Source organism: Varanus komodoensis, unplaced genomic scaffold, assembly GCF_004798865.1.
Source record: "Varanus komodoensis strain SLA01 unplaced genomic scaffold, ASM479886v1 scaffold55, whole genome shotgun sequence".
NCBI classification, from domain to species: Eukaryota; Metazoa; Chordata; class Lepidosauria; order Squamata; family Varanidae; genus Varanus; species Varanus komodoensis.
This window is the reverse complement of record NW_025336157.1, coordinates 3,469,942-3,488,981: the sequence shown is the minus strand read 5'-3', so window position 1 is coordinate 3,488,981 and position 19,040 is coordinate 3,469,942. Positions and strand designations below refer to the sequence as shown.

The 19,040-nt window shown below is 50.7% G+C and overlaps 1 protein-coding gene across 1 annotated transcript; it reads right to left on the bottom strand.

The window, feature by feature from the left end:
- Positions 1–352: 352 nt before the first annotated feature.
- MPZ (myelin protein zero) lies at positions 353–14,952 on the bottom strand. The gene is made up of 6 exons (XM_044448471.1): positions 14,761–14,952; positions 6,502–6,668; positions 5,253–5,466; positions 3,895–4,030; positions 3,348–3,405; positions 353–2,746 (listed from the first exon to the last, which is right to left on the bottom strand). The coding sequence occupies exons 1-6, from the start codon at positions 14,825–14,827 to the stop codon at positions 2,642–2,644; spliced, it is 747 nt and encodes a 248-aa protein (XP_044304406.1). The 5' UTR covers positions 14,828–14,952; the 3' UTR covers positions 353–2,641.
- Positions 14,953–19,040: the final 4,088 nt, after the last annotated feature.

The window sequence follows — 19,040 nt, the reverse complement described above, 5'->3', positions numbered from 1 at the left end:
AACTGTCAGTCTTTCATAGGTCTCTTTCCCCTTTCCATCTTTGGCATCTGTTATACATCATTCCCAAACCTTTGCATCAACAGTTAAACATGCATTTAATGCCCAATTTTTTAGGAGTAGCACTCATAGACAGAGCATTGGTATTGGCCAGTCGGGAGAACATAGTCAAGTCAGTCAAAGTATCGGCTCGTTGGGGGCAACAGATTTTCAGACCGGATAGCCACGATTCTCCAGCAAGAGGCTAAATTTTGCCTGATATCCAAAAGTGGCCAAGCCTTGCTTTAAACATATTTGAGCGGCTTTTTTTACAACAGAACAGAAAAGAGACTGGATAGAAATGTCAGTCTTTTTATTAAGATTTTTTTAATGGTGTCATTTTTGGTTGCTGCTGCAGTTTTTGAGAATGTACACAACGCTGAGAAAGCCCCCTCCCACCAACCCTGCGAAGAAAAAGGAAATATATCACCATACATAACATTTTAAAAAATTCTGTTTAGTCTTCTAGGAGTTTTTGCAGACGTTACAGGCTACACGGAAAGGGAGCGTGCATGGCTTGCTATGTACATTTCTGTAGCGTCGTGTGTTGATGCGGTGAGCTTCCCCACCCAGTAGCGGGAAGGGAGTTTCTGTAAGCTCATGGGAAGAGTGGAAGTGTACAGCGGAAAGTACAGGACTGTGTCCAAATTGAGGTGAAAGATGGGATAAAACCCTCAGTAGTACGGTGCTTTCTGTTGGACTCGTGGACCGGTCACCCTCCGGAAAATTTGTACTTGGAGGCTGTCAGGCTGACAGAATTGTTGTCATGGAGGAATTAATCTGGGAAGGGAAGAGGGCAGGCCACCAGACGTGTGGGTCGAGAGAAATGGGAAGGCAAAATAAGGGCTGTTAGCCTTGTGACGTCATGTGGAGATCGGTCACAGGGAAGAGAGAAAGACACGCTAGCCAGAAATAGATCAATAGTTAATCAAGTACTAATAACACTTTTGGAAGGGCTTTCTGCAAGGATGGCTTAATTCACCTCGACGGAATCCAAGGTGTGGTTAGAGGGCGATACTGAGACGTTTGTGTGATTTTGGAACAGATGTGTAGGCACCCGCCAGTGGATATCTTCTGATCAAGGTTTTGAAAGCTTTCCTCCAGAATTCCTCCGATGCTTTTTGCCCAGTTTCCTTCACAGCTGGCCCAGGATTTCGATTTTGGCAAAATTTGGGGCTGGCCTGGAGATGGGTGACACCCCTCCCTAAGAAATTTTGTGGGCAGCCCGCGACAGTTTTCTTACTGCCTGCAAAATTCCTCAGATGTTTCACCCGGTTTGGGACATCCAAATTTGCCTAAAGGAAATTCTGTGCTGAATAAATGGTACAGTATTTTCCCCAGGAATGGGACAAGAAGAGTTTGCCCAAGTGTGAAAGCAGGCAAGGACGAAGTACTGGCAAAACAGGATAGCCATTTCAAAAAACAAATCGAAACAACAAAAAACATCCATTTTCACCCATATCCCTTTTGTTCCCCCACTGAGCTTAGAGTACCCATAAATCAGGACTGAGTTCCTAAGAGAAGTAAGCAATCGACGGTGGAACGCCATGATCTCTGAATTAAACCATCCTTCTGAATCTCAAAGACATGCATACATATATTTGGTCCTTGGATTAAAAAGAAAAAGAAAAATTACACCTGTGCTCGGCTCACCGAGCAGAAGAGGGTTATCTCACAGATGTCTGAGCAGTAGAAGGTACCACTTTTTCTTGGGGTGTGTCTCTTTTGTGCCAATGCTGAAGACACTGGGGTTTTTGAGGGAGATACTTTGGGGATGGGACACTAGGTTAGCTAGTCCTCATGGTCTTGTACCAGGCCTAGTGGCTGATGGGAATTTGGGACCCTGGTGTCTCAGGTTGAAGAAGGTCCTTCTGAAATGGAAAATCGATGCTCCATGGGGAAAGGGAGAGGTAAAACAACCTGTCTGTTTTGTGTTTGCGTGGACTGGAAGTCCAGCTTTCACACAGAGGCTGTGGCCATGGGGGGGGGGGTTACTTGGGGACTTCTCACTCCCTCACAGGAAGAGCTCTGGAGAGTGGGGACACGAGGCTGTGGGGTTCACTCTACCAAAACTGGGATATCATGGTGTCCCCAGACTTTTAAGTGGTCCGTTTCTGGACTCAATGGAGGAAAATACTCCTAACCTGGAGAAAGGACATCGGTTGAATAGTAAGCGGTGATCACCCAACCTCAGCTCTCCTTGTTCTTCCATGGACGCACCAAATGTTTTGCTAAAATTTCCGTCAAAGAGGGCCAGAGACTGAGCCGATTTCCGGACGCCAAAATTCCCATCAGCCCTCCACCAGTCGGGCTAAGGAAAGAGTGTGCGTAGTACGAAGCCAAGAGGGCTGGCGGAGGGGAACGCATCCCGGGCCCCCAGAGAGAGGCTAGGATCATTCCCCCCGCCACACGCTTCAGATTACTTTTCCGAATCACTTTTGATGATGCTCTTGAGCGCGTTTTTGAGACTGTTCTTGCTGGGAGACTTGACAGCGGGCTTGAGGCCCTCCGCCTCGAGCTGGTCCCTCTTCAGTTCCATCTCGATGGTCATGATGACCTTCTTATCGCCCGCTTTCTTCTGGGTACCTTCTCTGCTGGCTAACCGCTATTTCTTATCTTTGCGGGACTCCCCCAGGCCTCCCTTGGATTTCTTCTCACTCACCGACTTGGTGAAGCGGCTGTGATCCAGCATGGCGTACAGGACGGGAGGCTGGAAGGGCGGGAAGGGGAAGCCAAGAGAAGGTGATGTGTGGGGAGGAGAGACAGGGAGAGAGTCTCCACAAGAAGTCGTGGAGAGAGGCCCTCGTATCTGAATCTTTACGCATCTTTAGCCATGGAAATAGTCCTGAAGCAGCCCCGGTCTCACGCGGTAGCCGGGATGCAGAGCGCTCGTGGTCCTCCGGAAGTTTGGGCCTACAAACCCTGCGACTGGCTAGCAAACCCGATGGCAGGGGAGCCGCAATAGAGCCAAGAGGCCCGTCTCCGCCTGGATGAACAATCAGAGCCCCCAGTCCTATGGGATCGTGCCTGAGGACCCACATGTCTGTTCCTGGGAGGAAGCGTGGCTTGTCGCTGCCAGACAAGACTTGTCTCCTTCCATCCGCCTCTAAAGCCCACTCCAGGCTGTGGGGGATGATGGGAGGGGTGGTATCCTAGATTTCCAAGCTCTGGCGTGCCACGCCCTTCCTTCTGCCCGCTCCCCTTTCCCCTTCCGACTGGTCCCGGCTCCCTCCAGCATTTGGGGGAATCTTGCTCTGAAGCCCCGTTTGCCCTCCAGCTTAGACTCATCTCCTCTTCCTTCCCACACTTACCTGACGGCCTCTTTTCGAAGAATCTTTGCCCAGCCTCAGCTTGCCTTTCTCCATGGCGCTGAAATGAAATTGAGACAGGTCAGTTCCCGTGTGCTCGACTTAAGTGCTCGAAAGGGTTTGGACGGCGGGGACCTTGCCGGGAAAGCAAAACCTGAGGCTGGCGGGGTGAGCATTCTACACCGAAGGCTCGAGTCCCCATGAATGCAACATTAAGGACGGCAGAGGAGTTGGGGGAGAATCTAAGGGTCACTAAACAATCCTCCCCGCTCTTAAAATGTAGCGGGACGCATGGGACTGGATCCAGACCAGGTGATAACCCACCTTCCAGGGTTGAACAAACGTGGGTTGTTGTGCTGTGGGAACTGAGGGGCTCTAACAAGCCATGGTTTGTAAAACAGGCGGAACCCGGGGTTTGTTGTCGGGTTGTGAGCTGTGCAATGCTCACCGTGGTTCGCTATTGAGGCTGGGGTCAGACAACAAGCATGGCTTGTCAGCAACCCCCACTCGACCCAGCGTGGGTTATTGCATTGCCCGAACCCACCGTTACCTGAGTCTCCGCTGCAGCGTGGCTTGCCTCCTGAGCCAGCAATACCGGATGAGATAAGCTATCACCAAGACAACCAGGACCACAAGGAGGACTCCCCCAATGACGGCCCCCAACACCACGCCATACCGAGTAGGGACTGTGGAGGAGGAGGAAGAAGAGAGAAAAGGAGGCATGCGCTTAGACTGGAGGAAGCAGCAGAGACAAACTCCGCACTTCCGGGGTTCCCTCTAAGCTTCCCCTTCGGCTCCACCCAGAACAGAAAGTCAGTCCTGAAAGTGCCTTGATGAAGAAAAGGGCACCTCGGATGACCGAGGAGGTGCAGCTACTCCCCTGGGATAAAAAAATCACAACATCTGGGATTGTTCAGCTCGGAAAAGAGGCAAGGAAGGGCAGGCGTGAGCGAGGGGTGCAAATTGATGCGTGGGGCGGGGAAAAGGGCCAGGAGACATCTCTTCCCTGCTCTCTGCACCCTAAACGGCAATGGGATCCCCCCATGAAGCGGATGGGAGCAGATTCAGGGTGGAAGGAGGCATTTCCTCCTACCATGCAGTGTTAAAATGATGGACTTCGCTTCCGCGAGGCGGAGGAGTGGCCACCAAATTGGAGGGTTCTAAAAGGGGATGGACAGGACCGATTCCTGGAGCAGAAAGGTCACCCATGGCCTTTACTCCTGAGGCCTACATGCTCCCTCCAGGATCAGAGGCTGCCGGCTAACCAGCGTTGCTGGGGAACATGGGTAAGAGGGTCCCGTGGCACTCCTTGTGGGATCCTATCAGTCTGGAGATGGTGTGAACAGGATATTGAATTAAATGGACCCTTGTCGGATGATCATCTAAACTGAATTCATCCCTCGGGCCAAATAGATTCAACACCCTGCTTTGTTTGCAGAGCTGTGTCCGCCTTCCAGCATGTAAGCATTTTTTTTTCTTATTTAAAGCTTTTCTAATGACCGTCCCAACACAGACATCTCGGGATGGTTTACAGCAGATCAATACAATAAAATAAAAGCAGAAATAAGAATAACAGTTGCCCAGCATCCGATGTTAAAATATACACCCTCTAAATAAAACAGGTCAACAATTAAAATACTGGGAGAATAAAAAGGGGCATTTATCCATATAGATGATCTTGGGCAACATGGATTTGAATTGTTTTCGCACGCCGTACACGCAACAGGCTTGGCTGCCCAGGGTATCCTGGATCCGTGCCTTTCCCTGCCCCCTGAGCTGACCATAACATGCCGAAACCCGTGTTCTGTTCACCACATTTGGGTGCGACTGGGGAAGAGGAGCAGAAAAGACACGGTGCTCAGGGCACCGGTGCCCGTGACAATATTTCAGCCAGACAGGAAAGATTACCATTTTCAAAGACATAGAGCATAACTTGGGACGACTTTCCCACAATGTCAGGGGGATTCTTAACATCGCAGGTAAAAGTGCCGTTATCGGTGTATTCCAGGTCGTGGACGATGATGGAGCCGTCTTTCCAACGAGGGTTCCCGATGAATTCGATTCGATCCTTGAAGACACCAACGTTGTCTATGTAAGCCTGGCCTTTAGCATAGTGAAATATCTGGAACATAATGAAAGTATATATCAGCAGTGGAGGGAGATGAAGGCAAGTGGGGTGAGGTTAAAGGGCGAAGGGATAGGGTAAAATATTTGGGCAGACAGAGTGAGAAACAGAATGGAGCAGATGGAGGGAGAGGGTGCTTTGCTTGCAAAAAAAAAAGGCTGAACCACCCCCTTGTTTTTGGTAATCGCTCAGCTAAGTGTTGGGGTTTGGCAAGAATTCATGTGTTCCTGGAGGTGGAATGTGTTTTCCAGAGTCCTGGGTCTAACTCATAGCACCCAGAGTGCCTGTTTGTGGGCAACATCGTCCTTGGATTCATGGCAATATAGAAAGCAATTTTCAAGAGCAATGGCAGCTCGGAAGGGAGAGATTTCAGAGTCTCCTTCCCTCGAGGCTTCAACCCACCCTCTGGGGGGAACAATCTCTCCCTGCATGACAATTATGCTCACAACCATCGGCCCTTTTTAAAACTTTGCCTTAGGATAACCGGGGTCATTGGGCAACTGAGCCGAGGGGTGTATGTCCTTTGAGATGATTTGGATGAGAATTTGAGAGGCTGGCTGTGCCTTCTGTGAAATTTAAATACAACCTAGTAATGACTTCCAAATAGCCATTCTTTCATTACAATTTCAGTGTGTCCAATTGCTGAAACTCCCAGCAGGGTTTGCAATGATTTTAACCAGTTCCAAAGATATGGTACAGTATAAAGCACAGTATCAAAATTTTAAGAGTGAAAACTACAGTGTTAACTAGAAGTAAATGGATATAGAATTTCTATATGTTTAGCACATGCTGCTTTGGGTCCCACAGTCCAGAGCCTTGCTCAAATCTTTTCAGTGTCTAGCAAAAACCCCTGGGCTTCTCTTGGGGGTCTATGTGGAAAAGCTGTGGGACTCATGCAGTTTTAGGGCAGACTGCTTGGGGGAAAACGCTGGTCGCTAGGGAGCAAGGTCTCCTAACCCCTCTCTAAGTTGCATCCAGTGGAAGAAAACTTGTCTCGGGTCAGAGGAGGGCAGGCTGAAATCCGTGCCTTACCGAAATGGCGTCTCGGCTACTCTCGGGCTGAAAGTGCCAGGTGACAGAAATGTCATCGGAGATCCATTCGTTCGACCAAAAGGTACAGGAAAGGGTCACCTTGGAGCCCACTGTGCCGTGGACTTCACTGGCCGTGTAAACGTTAATAGCCAAGGATGGAGATAGCACTGCGAAGAGAAGAAATCAAGAAGGGCAATTTCTCCCAGGTGCTCCAGACTCAGGACACCGACAAGGCCAAGCGGGCATCCAGCCGGATACACACACCCAAATACAGAGACTAGGGATATGGAGCGCAAGAAATTATGTTCAGCTACTGCATATTCTGCCTGCAATAACCATTAATGATGTATTATTACCATGAATAATTTGTCTCCAATCTGATTCTCTAACTGATTTTTTAAGGCCATTTGCACGTTTCTTAAAATCTCAACATGGGTACCTTTTTAAAGATTAAGGAACATTTCTAAGACTGGTTTCCCAAGGGGCTGATCAAGACAGATTGCAAATTAGTTTAACAACCAGGGAAGGGTCTATGGCAGGCTGAGCTGGCCCTGAAGCTAAGTTACAGGGTCTTTTTGATGGAGGCCATTGGGACCCCTTTGGAAGAACAGGATTTCGGCATAATAAATGTCTTTTTTCCCTAAAAGGAGACAAACTATAAAACTTCATTTTAAAAGCTAGCCATTTCCACCATCAGCTGACGCACAGACTGATATGTAAGATCCCTGATAAGTAAAAATGATCACTCATTCTTTCAGCATAAACAATTCAATATTAAGCATTTTGCTTTCCTTTGCCTCTTATACCAACATAGAGATTCCAGGAACAATTTAAGAAGAGGCCTGCTGAATTGCTGCAATGGCCCGGTCCGTCCCAGTATCCTGTTTCCAACAGTGATCAGCCACAGGAGTATGAGTGCTAACACAATTTAAACAGAACGTGGAAAGGGCATTGTTGGTCCCATATTAAAAGCCAAGCAGGAGGAGATTTTTGCTGCTTGCCAGGATGCTAGCAGGGATGGGCATGGTCTCTTTGGGAGGGAATTCCAGAGGCTGGGTGCTACCACAGGGAAGGCCCTGTCCCTCCCCTGTCCCAGCCAAGCCTTTGTTAGTGATGGGGCACAGGGCAGGGCCTCCGAAGAAAATCACCGTCTAAGGGCAGGCTCATACGGGAGAAGCAGGCCTTGCAGGAAAAAGCTTGGGGGACACTGGGACTGGAGCAAGACCCTGAGGACCATTCAGTGTCAGGACTCCGAACACCATCCTTTCATGCCAGTGTCATTTTGGCACTACGCAGCACTCTCACCTGCAAGGAGCAGGATGGGAGATGCGGCACAGAGAGGAATAGCTGGCAGGGAGGGGAAGGTTCGGTAGAAACGGCCAGGGCAGTCCTCCTACTCCGTCTAATGGCAGAGCTGGCCCTGAAAACCTGGCTTCTGCTGTTCAAGCCTTGATTTATTGATGTATGTATCATGTTTTTATCCTGGACTTCGGCCAAAGAGCTTAAAATCACATTATGAGAGCCTGGTTGCAATAGGAAAGCCACAGCATGAAAGGAAAGGGCATGAGGGAGGAGGAAACATGCAGGTGCAGATTCGGCGAATGGGGCAGCATAGAAATTTTCTAAATAAATAAACAAATTCTTAGCTTTAAAGTGCTCATAACAGTTCTTTCAAGACCCTGCAGATGCGCCTTCTCTCACAGATGTACGAGGCTAAGTCGGTGCCCTCCCTGGCATGTTTTTCCATGGGGGCAGGGGATGCACCTGATTGTGGCCTCAGTTAAAGCTTAAATGAGGATGGTGTGGCCTGAAGCACATCTGTGCCCAGTGGGACTTCAGACCTTGCCCCCCAGAGATTGGAGCCGCTGGGCTACGACTGGGAGATGCGGCCCTGAGACCCACGCAGCATTCCTACTTGGGCCTGGGCCCCGTGGCATGAGGTGGAGGCACAGAAAACTCCTTTGTTAGAGAGAAAAGTTCGTCCGGGCTCCGGGTCCTGAGAGACTTTTGTTCGGCGCGTCCACCCCCTCATCCATCCATCCGCCACGGAGGCGGGCCAGAGCCACCAACGCGGCCGAAGGAGCCGAGGACTTTGCTGAGCTACCCAGAAGCCCGTCTGGGGCGACATTTCGAATCACAGCGGCTCATTGTCCCCCACACAATCCAGCCCTTTTGGTCCGCCCTCGGGCAAATTCCGACACAGAGGGCCGTTTCTTCAAGCTCCCGCCTGCTCTTTTCCCAAGGCATCACCATAAAACTGGCCAGTCGGATGCGCCACTCCAGACTGGATGCCCCCTGGTGCTTCTCATAATGGGAAACAGCCCCCTGGGTTTTTCTTAAATTAGACCAGGCTTTACTTGGTCTGGACCTGACGTAGGAGGTTGGCTGTCTTCTGCCAGGCTGCCTTCTTAAAATGCCAGAGTGACCCGGAGACAAAAGTTCCACCTGCTTGCTTGGTGCAGCGTAAAGAAAACCATTCCTGTGTCTTGAACCCACTGCCAATCTGGCGATCCCATCTCCGAGTATACACGGGCATCCTTACCGAAAATGATACTGGAAGCAACTGCCTTTGACATTTCTGAGTGAAATTCGCTGGACGCGGCTCACAGACCCTGTCTCTTTACCGATACCGAATCCAAGTTGTGCAGAAAAATGATGATAAATTCAGCAAAAGGTCGCAACTGGGTGATCATAATTTTTGACTGTCCGCCAAGCCACAGTCCTTCGTTAACCCGTCTCCTTTACAAACGCGCAGTGAATCTAATCGTAGGTCCAAGTCAGATAAACCCCTAATTTTTTAGGCCTATGCAGAAATTATGTACATTGCATAATGTATCTTGAGTGGCGCTCTCCAGATTTTGAGCCAGTGAGAACTGCAGTGGGAACACTCTCTGAAAAATCTGGGGTGTTTGTACATCTTCCCCTGGGAAGCTTCCTGCCACCCACACAGATATCTTTCCTCTGGCAGGTGAAGATGGTTTCATGCTTCCAGGTTTTAAGTTCCTGGCCATTTTTGTGCTTTCAGTGTTCAGAGAGCATGTGGTAAGTTTGCAGATTTGGGGCACCTTGGGTATCTTTGCACTGTGCCTCCCATCAAGAGATGAAATGAGATGGGTGAGAAAGGTGTTGTACCTTGCTTTTCGTTTCTGTAAGTGGCACCCACTGAGTATGTGGGTGCTCCCCAACATCTCCCCAAACCAGCGATCCATGCTGGGTTGGGGAGACGCGTCTCCCACGCTGGCAGCCCCTGGGGTGCAGTGGCTAAAAGAACGGGCCTGGGACTCAGGCGATCTGGGTTCGAGTCCCCGCTCGGCCACGGAGCTCACCCAGCAGCTTTGGGCCAGTCACGGCCTCTTCAGCCTAGCCCACCTCACATGGTCGTTGCCACGAGGATGAATTGCAAGGAGAGCTGTGGTCTTCTCAGCACGGAGATGGAAAGACCCAGTGAGAGGTGGAAAACCGGCACACCAGTGACCCAAGACACGCTTAGAACTCACATGGTCCGGAAAAGGGAAGCACAATTCTTGCTATACACCTGAAACACACAGTTCGAAAATGCAGAAAGGATGCCCACCCTTAGCTCCATGCCTGAGATAATCCTGAGATTTAATCCTGAGAGTTAATCCAAACACTTCTACTTCCAGTGAAATGGACCACGGAAGCATCACATGCAGGTTCTTTGCAACAATATGCCAGGTCTGGCACACCCTCCCAGTGATCAGACACCCCACCTCACCCCCAACATAAAGTTAAAACCCTCCTTGTCGCTCACACATTTTAACATTATCCAATTTTACAATGCGAACTTCATTTTTAAGTTGAACTGCCAGTGCAGTTTGTCTGATGGAATGGGGAGTAACTGCCTCCCTTTATCCTTTGAGGTAGAATTGTATCATCTTACCTTGCGTTCATTTGCTTGTTTTAATGTTGTGCATTGAACCCTGATGCTTGTTAAGGAGCAGTTTATCAGTATTAGAAATAAATAGATTAACTTAGATAGTTCTCTGTAATTTAAGAAGGAAAGAATCACTCTGCAGTGCTTACTGCCAGACTCTCGTGTCCCCCAGGACCCTGAAATTGCATAGCCAGAGACGAAACTAATATGAGAGCAGTCTTGAGTCAAGGACATGACATTTTGGATGGTTTTCATTTACAGGGCCACCATAAATCAGAGATGACTCGAGGGCACGTCACAGCAGAAAGCACATGTGAGATGCTAAGATCTAAGGGACAGCGTTCGGGACGTGGGTTTTTGCTTTTAAAGATGGTCAGTAATGGGGCATCTTTTTCAGCTGCAGAGCTTGTGATGAGTCAAACTGTCGACTCGGGCAATGCCACACATTCAGCTTGGACTGAGGGCACCTTTCTGATGTGCCCAAGCAATTCTGCCCCGCAGAAAACCAGGGAGTGGATCTGGCTAGCCTTTCTCCCAGCTCTGGTACCCTCCACTCCACATGACTTTCATGCATTCACTGAAATGCATGGAGACTCCTTCAGTGCCTTGGAGGATAATCCGTCTGCCTGAAATACTGTTTCTGGCGCCCTAGACCAAGGAAAGAGAGTCAATAGATCTTGGGATTTCTTGCTAATCTATTGTAATATTTAACAAGCAAAAACATGACTCCTCAGCCAGATGTTCTGTCTTAATTGTGCAGCTGAAAGGAAGAAAACCCAGCCCCAAACCTTTGGGCTCAGAATTCATTCTTTAAGTGTAGGTCTTTGTACCAAGATCCTGTGGGTGGGTCTCAACATTTTAGCCCCAAACCAAGTCAGTCCTGAAAGTTTCACAGCCAGGGAAGAGGGGGTGAAACACTGAAGGGCCGGTGGGATGGTTTGACTGCTGGATTCGGACTCAGCAGATCAGGGTTCTGCTTCCCACTCAGCTCACTGGGTGACTTTGGGCGAGTCGTGAACAATCAGCCTAGCCTACTTCACAGGGGGGTTGTGAGGATAAAATGGAGAGGACGAGAACCTCAGAGGCTGCTTTGGCTTCCTTGCAAGAGGGAGAAAAGCGTGGTATAAATGTTATGTGCCCATCAGCATCAGACCTGTCAATTCCTAAACAACTTCGCTGGATCTTTAGTCCAGCAGAATTCAAAGGGCTGCTTTTAATTTTTGTGGACCAGGCACCCTGTTCAGGTAAGGGAGAGCTTCAAGGAAGGACTGCGCTGAGCAAAACAAGCCGCGCGGCCACCCGACAAGGGGTGGCACACTGCCCGGAAAATCGCCCACCCCGTAAAGAGCATCACCTGGGGGCCTTGGCTTCCCATCTGGGATGTTTTCTAAGCCCCCGTCCGTTCGGTGCCTTGCTCAGTCAAGAAACTCCACAGGAAAGGTCACCAAGTAAAACTGCCAAGGGTAAACTCTGTGCATCTCTTTCCTTTGCGTCTCCGGTGAAAAGGCTGGAGGAGTAAGAGATGGGTAAGACGGGAGCTTGGCTGCTGATCCTGTCAGATCCCGACTGCCTGGGGTGGGGGGTGCAAGACGGACGCAGAGTCCAATGCTGAGTGTTGCAGCCCCTGCTTTGCACACGGAAAGCACCAGGTTCGATTCCTAGCATCTCCAGGGAGGGATAAGCAAAGAATCTTGCCTGAAATTCTGGAGGGCTATTGCTGCCAGCCAGTGTGGAATATACTAGGTCGAATGGCCTGCTTCCTAAGTTCTTATTTCAATCAACGTTAAATTCCGAACCATGAGGACTAGAATCTTACTTTATTTTTGCTCAATGGCAGAGGACTTGCTGGGCCTGCAGGAGATTCAAGTTTCAAGCTCCAGCAACTCCAGGAATGGCTGGGAAAGGCTTTTCTGAAACCCTGGAAAGGAGTTGCCAGTCAGTTTGGGTCAGATGGACTGGTGGCCTGACAGCTTCATCCATTCCTATGGCCTAAAGCTCTTTCTTGCATGAATTATCACTGGTTCCCTATCAACTTTTCCTTTAGCCCTCATGTTTTTAAATGAGTCTGCTGCTGCTTTTAGATGGCATGAGATTGCATGTTGCTCTTCCTGTGGGTTTAAAAAAATATCTCAGAACTATCCTGAGAAGTCCACCTCTTCCCCCACCCCCAGGGAAGATGCTATACTTTAATAAGTCCTCTAGGCCAGCTATGTTGGACTACAGATCCCATCATCCCCATTCCCGGGCTTGCTAGAGGAGGAGGCTGTGAGGAATGCCACCCACATTGGACTGGATAAACAAAAGCAGGTAGTTCACCCATGATAATACATGCAACCTGTAAAGTCCAAGTCATTCCGAGCCTGGAAAACGACAATTCCTTTCTAATAGCCCCGGCTTTGTTTTCTCTGCTTGCTCTGCGCTTGCTTAAATCGAGTCTCCAAAAGAGAATGGGAGCAAATCCCAAACCAATATAAATTTTATTAAATGTATTGCTTCTCCCAACATGCTCTGCAGTGCAGACAGAAGCAATTTAAGTGATGCCTGGAACCCTAACAGGGCTGGATTGTTTTGGGGGAGTTTTTAAAAGCTGCTATTGGGAAATTTTCAGCGGCAGTCAGAGCAAAGCCGCTGAAATCCTAACAATTTCAATGCGTTAAAAGTTGTGCCGTTGTTTTTAGGGGTTCTCTTCCAAAAATGCCGCCATATAGCTCCACCCAGCTGACAGACTACATCGAGTCTTCTGTTCCCCAACCTGGTGCTCCCAGATGTTTTCACTACAACTCCCAGCATTCCTGCTCTTTGGTTGTGTTGCCTGGGGGCTGATGGGAGCCGAAGTCCCAAAAATCTGGGGGATTCTGCCCTAAAGCGAACATCACTGCTTCCAAAAACAGGTGCCCTGTGGGGATAAGCAACCCAATGTTGTGGGGCTTTTGGACAATGGCTCCCTCAGCCCCGGTCAGCATGGCCAGCTATGGGGCTCCTAGGAGCCAGAGCTCCAAAACATCTGGAGGTGGGCGGCCGCCTACGCCTACGTTCCGCCAATCCCTGCCCTCCTCTCACAACCATTTGCATGTCCAGCAACCAACCCAAAGGGCCCAGATCTTCTCAGCCCCTCCCACCGTCCCTTGCTCAGTTTGCACGTGCGAAGGTGGGCTGGATTCTCAGTGGGCTCCTTCCTCCATGCCGGCAGTGGGACAGCATCACCCCCCACCCCAGGAGGAAGCGGGTCAGGCTGCAGACCCCACGGCAATCTCCCCCCACACTTCCTGCCGCCTTCTAGCACCTGCCGCCTGAAGGACCAGCCCTTTCTCTGCACAGTTCTTGCTTGACATGCGAGCGAGCGGCACGGGGACACAGTCCTCCAGCAGATAAGCTAAACAAAGGTTCCTTTGCAGTATAAGGATCGCCCCCAGATCTAGTCACTTCCGGAGGATCACCATCCCTGGGCTCTGGTGGCCTGGTTTGCAATTCCAGCTCAAATCATCAGACTGGCTCCAGAGGAGAAAACCGCTCTGAATACGCTCTGCCCAAATGCCGTTTATCTGCGGCACAACCCTGATCCAGATTGAGTTGCGTAAGAGACCACAAAGAGGAATAAACAAGGGACGCCAGCGCCAGGGTGACCCCCTCCCCTTGCCCCACTTCCCACACTGGAAAAGGAAATTATTCTGCTGACAAATGCAAGCAGTGCTGTGGAACTCCCTGCCTCAGGGCTGCTCCTTTAGGCACCTTTAACAACAACAATGAATGGGTTGGAACGTATATATCACTACTTTACAGGAGAGGAGAGGAGAGGAGAGGAGAGGAGAGGAGAGGAGAGGAGAGGAGAGGAATTTCTGGAGAAAGAACCGGGTTTGCAGATGCTGAGGACAAGCCACATGAATAGTGCTAATTGCACTCACAGAACTGAAGAACTAGATCCCCAGAAATGAGAGCTAATTTGTGCACATCTGAACAGAGGAATCACCCGAATTCCATGTGCTGAGGGCATTAGGGCAAACTCCCTAAGGCTTGGAGTCATTTGCCGGTTGACCGGGCTGCCCTGAGAGGTGGTGGGTGGCCGGCTGACCGTCACCGGAGGCTGTTGATTCCTGCACTTTGGGGAGAAGGGGCTGCAGCCCAGTGACAGGGCACCGGCTTTGCGGTCAAAGGGCCCACTTCGATCCCCAAGCTGGGTAAGGAAAAAGCCTGCAAAGACACAGCCAGCAATTCTGGGTCAGGAGGACCAAAAGTCTTACTGCATGAGTATTCTGCAAGAAGAATGCGTTCCTATTCCTGCTCCATGCAGTGGGAGCGGGTTGGACTAGCTGGCCTCTGAGGTTCCCTCCCATACTCCAAAGACGACGACTGAAAAGCCAACTTACCCATTGTTGATACCAGCACTGTGAGCAGAAGGGGTCCCTCCTTCCCCACGCTGCCTGGAGACCCCATGGCTTTTTGTGTGGGGGTTGCTTTTGGGGCTACTGTACAGTTCCTAGCCGCATGGAGGGGAAGAGTCGGCAGCGGGGACGGCGAGCCCGTTCCGAAGAGTGCCTCCGAGGGTGGTCCCCGGCTTTAAGAACCTGGCTGGCCTCGGGAGGATGCCGGCGCTGCAATCCCCCAGAGCCAATGGGAGCGTGGCACTCCCTTCCGTGGGGTCCCTCGGAGCCAGGGAGGGGGGGAGAGAAACCCTAGAGCGGAGAACAAAAGTGAAAGGGGGGCATTTAGGCGTTCCACTGGCGGAACACGGGTGAGCACGCTCCGCCGGCAGAGCGGCACAAACGGCAGCCTTTGTCCGGCCGCATTCCTGGCTGGAGTGGGCGGCCGATGTCACAGCCTCGAGAAGGAATGCGGACCGGTCCAGGCGAGAACCGGCAAGTAGGAGACGTGCAGGGACCCGGCCGAAAAGCCTGCATCGTTTCTGCCCGCCTGCAGCGGTGTGGCGTGAACATTTCGGACCCGGACTTCACCGTCTTGAGGAGGAGCGGCGGCTTTGGATGGCACACGATCGAGCCGGTGGAGATTCCTCGGATAAGGCCCCCCTCACTCAGCAACGCGACCCCCTCCAGCGGCCAGCTTCTTTCCCCTCTCCTCTTCTTCACTGCTCCCAGTTCCTCATTTGCAGTGGCGTCTCCTGCTCTTCTTTCTTGCTTCTGCACCATTAGCCTTGGCAGTAGGCCCCTGCCAGGAAAGGGCCCTTGACAACTGCCCGAGCACACCTGCCGCCTCTGATCCTAGAGGTATCCAGGTCCAGCCCAGACCTTTCCTTTCGATGCTTGTTTCAACAACATTCATACTGCACTTCCCGCTTCAGACACGGCCAAAGCGGTTCACAGACACCCACATACACAAAATGAGATTTTCGGGGCCACCACGAAGAAGGCCCGTCCCTGTCTCGTCGCCTCATGGCAATCCATGCTTTGGTGGCTTACAGGGTCAAGAAACAGAATTCAGGCTGAGCACAGACCTACAGAAGCACCAACACCCGGCAAAGCCGCTGTTGAAACCTGGCCAGAAGCCTCGCCTTTTCGAAACAATGTCTGTTTGTGGTGGGCGGCTGCAGATGGCGGTGGGCTGACATTTAAATTCCCCACAATGCCCTGCAGTGCCGCTACCGTAAAAGGGGGATTGTGGGGAATCAAAATGGCGGCTTCAAGTCTCCCTTGGCCGAGTTCTTCTTGACCCCAGATGTCTCCGGTTTTAACCTGACATGAAGAGTAAGTGGAAAGATGCAGTTCTGGCATTACTAGGCTTGTTCTGTCTGCGCTGCCCTGTCCTTTTCCAGTCCTCTGTTCCGGACCCATTAGCAGTCCTGGGATTTTAAGGTTTTTTTTAGCTGAAGGGCAACTAAAGAGAGGAGCAAAGGCTGGCTGGCCAACGGACCAACCACCTCTCAAAAGGAGGCTGTCCTGGCAGGATTCCTACCCAGAGGAGGACTGTGGGTGTTGGACAGGTTACGATCCTACGTGCCGATCTCGCACCCTGCGCGCATTCTTCAAACTCTCGTGCAACGCTTTTTCATTGCCTCCCGCTCAAAACCAGTCCCAGCATTAGCTTCTCCGTGGCAGGCAAAGGGAAACCACGCCGGGGCGCACGGATGCACCCTTCTTCGTCCTGATCCCTTGGAATCGGCGCTCCAGAGCCGAGCTTTCCATCGGATCCGGCTCCCGGCCGGCCCGTGCCTGTAGGCACAGCATTCCAGGAGCCTGGGGTGATGGGGTTTGGGCTGACAAAGCGAGGGCTTGTTTTCCAGCAGGGCGGAACAGTCCAAAGTGGGTGGTTTGAAATGGTCTTGCTGCGCTAGGTCTCCAGGGGGGCACTGGAAAGGGAGAGAGCTAGAGGACCACACACCACGGCCCAGATCTTCCCCTGGGCTCCTCTCCGTTTCCCCAAGCAGCTATTTCGTTTGCTTTTCCCCATAAGAGTAAAAGAAGAGTCACTCCAGATCCACCTAGTCCACTTTTGCATTCGCAGAGGGGCCAACGTGCTGGCCACAAGCAAGCCACACGCAGCAGCACTCTCCCACCCATCTTCCCCAGCTACTGGCCAGGACTGGTGGCCACGGAGAGCTTTCTGCTCCATCCATTTGCCCAATTCCCTTGTGAGGCCGTCCCCACAAGACGTGCCGGACATGGTCTTATCCACCGTGCAGATTTCATCCTCACCCCAAAATCTATTTTTCGCTGCCCTTTCTGCCTTCACTCATCTCTAAAATGGAATGAAAAAGTGTTGGCCGCCCAGAGGAAATAGATGAGCAGAAAAATCCTTGTGTTTTTTCAGTCCCGCAGCCAGTAAAGAGTAGATGCTATTGGACTAGGCAGACAATTTGAGTTGGAACAGCTCCCAATATGTCTTGCTTTTCAGTATGGAAGAATTGAGCATATTTCCACACACCAACACCTCCAAAAAGACAGCTCCAAGGTCAACTTGCAGCTTACTCAGAGGCTTGGTAAGGGCAGCAGGTCAGGCAGAACAGTCGCGTAGAAGTTCCTCTTTGACCCTGACATAATTCAGCACATTCAAACACTGCTGGGGCTAAGGGTGAATATTAGGAGTATGTGCGGCACTAAAGAGCTGGAATCCATCTGAACAGAAACAGTCTGTATGGATTTTGTGATTTTGGTAGCAGAAGGTGGGGAGAAATATAGAACAGGGAGGCAGTGGAAATGGCTACTGGGATACTGAGGAAGGAGGTGCTCAGGAACAATTTTGGGGAACTTGTTTCACCCTTCCATGCCAGAAAGAACACCTATAAGAACTTTGAAACTAGGAACTAATGCCTGCATTTTGCTTTTCTCTTTTTCCTCTGCCCTCCCAAGGACTTTTCCTTTCATGTCTTGCCTTTTAGAGTATACACCTCTGCACAGGAAGCTTCTCGTTATGACTGTTTAAGAGCTGAGCTAAAAATATTGTAAATAAATAAACTTGCGGCATTGCTTACCCCCTCCCAGCTATGCGATGCAAGGTGAGCTCATTAGCAAACGAAGCAGGTCTGCTTGTCACATCTTCCAATAAAAGTAAGCAGACGGTGCTGAAAAACCACAGGCCCCAGTGCTCACGTCTGGCCTCTTTTAATTATCCTTGCAAATTAATCCATCGTTTTTGCCCCATGCATGCAAACAGAATTTAATGATTGTCGAGGCAACCTTGATCATGGGAGGCACACGGGAATAGCTCCTGCTTCGGCCCCTCCTGCCCCAGTGGCCTCGAAGGAGAGGTAGGGGCTGTGTCTGAATCTCCCTTGAGAGTGGATTTTACAATATACTGAGCAAACCGATTAGGGAAATCAGTGTAGAACTGCTGGAAGGAGAAGCAAAAACAATTTATCCTGCCAGTTTCACCCTGATGCTATATAGGCCAAGATTAATTATATATATATAAATAATCTAGGGGCACCTTCTCGGGAATCCAGCCGTGGTAATTTAACACTGAACATTAATTCTGGGCACACAAACCTCGGAGCCAGACTTTTGGTTTATTTCTTCACATGATCTAAACGCACCTGGAGACCCCGTGATGCTCTTTGTGTGTGCTCAGGGGCCACGGGAACACGCCTGTGCTAAGACACATGTGGGGCTACGAGCCAGCCACGATTCCACACACAAGGAAGAGGACGAAATGGGGCATCCTTATAAGCAACAATTATATTTCCACCCTAGTTTCCTGCAAGCAGTCACGCAAGTTTCTCTCTCTTCTCCATTTATCTAGAAAACAGTCCTATGAGGTAGGTCAAGTCAGGACAGCCGGACCCAGCAAGCTGCATAGCTGAGCAAAAAATCGAAACTGCCCAAAGTTCAGGCTCCCTATACCGACGCTATTATTTTTCCATTAAATATACGTACAAACACAAGTTTCTAGTCCTTAATGAGAAACCCAGACCAGACGACTAGAAGAGAAGGGAGGGGAGGGGAGGGGCAGGGTCTGGGACCCTAATTGGAACGGGAAAGGAGAATGGCCTAGAAAAGAGGCGTGGCTCCTGGCCCCACTCTCTCATTGGCGGAAAGCTTGCATCCCCCACTGGCCACGCCCACACCCCACCGTTGCTAGGAGACGGCCCAAACAAAGGTCGGGATAGGCAGCATGGCAACGCACTACAGCTCTGGCCAGGTGAGAGTTTGGGGCGCCCCCCCGAGACCCCTCCCCCTTTCCGGGTGGGGGGAGGGGA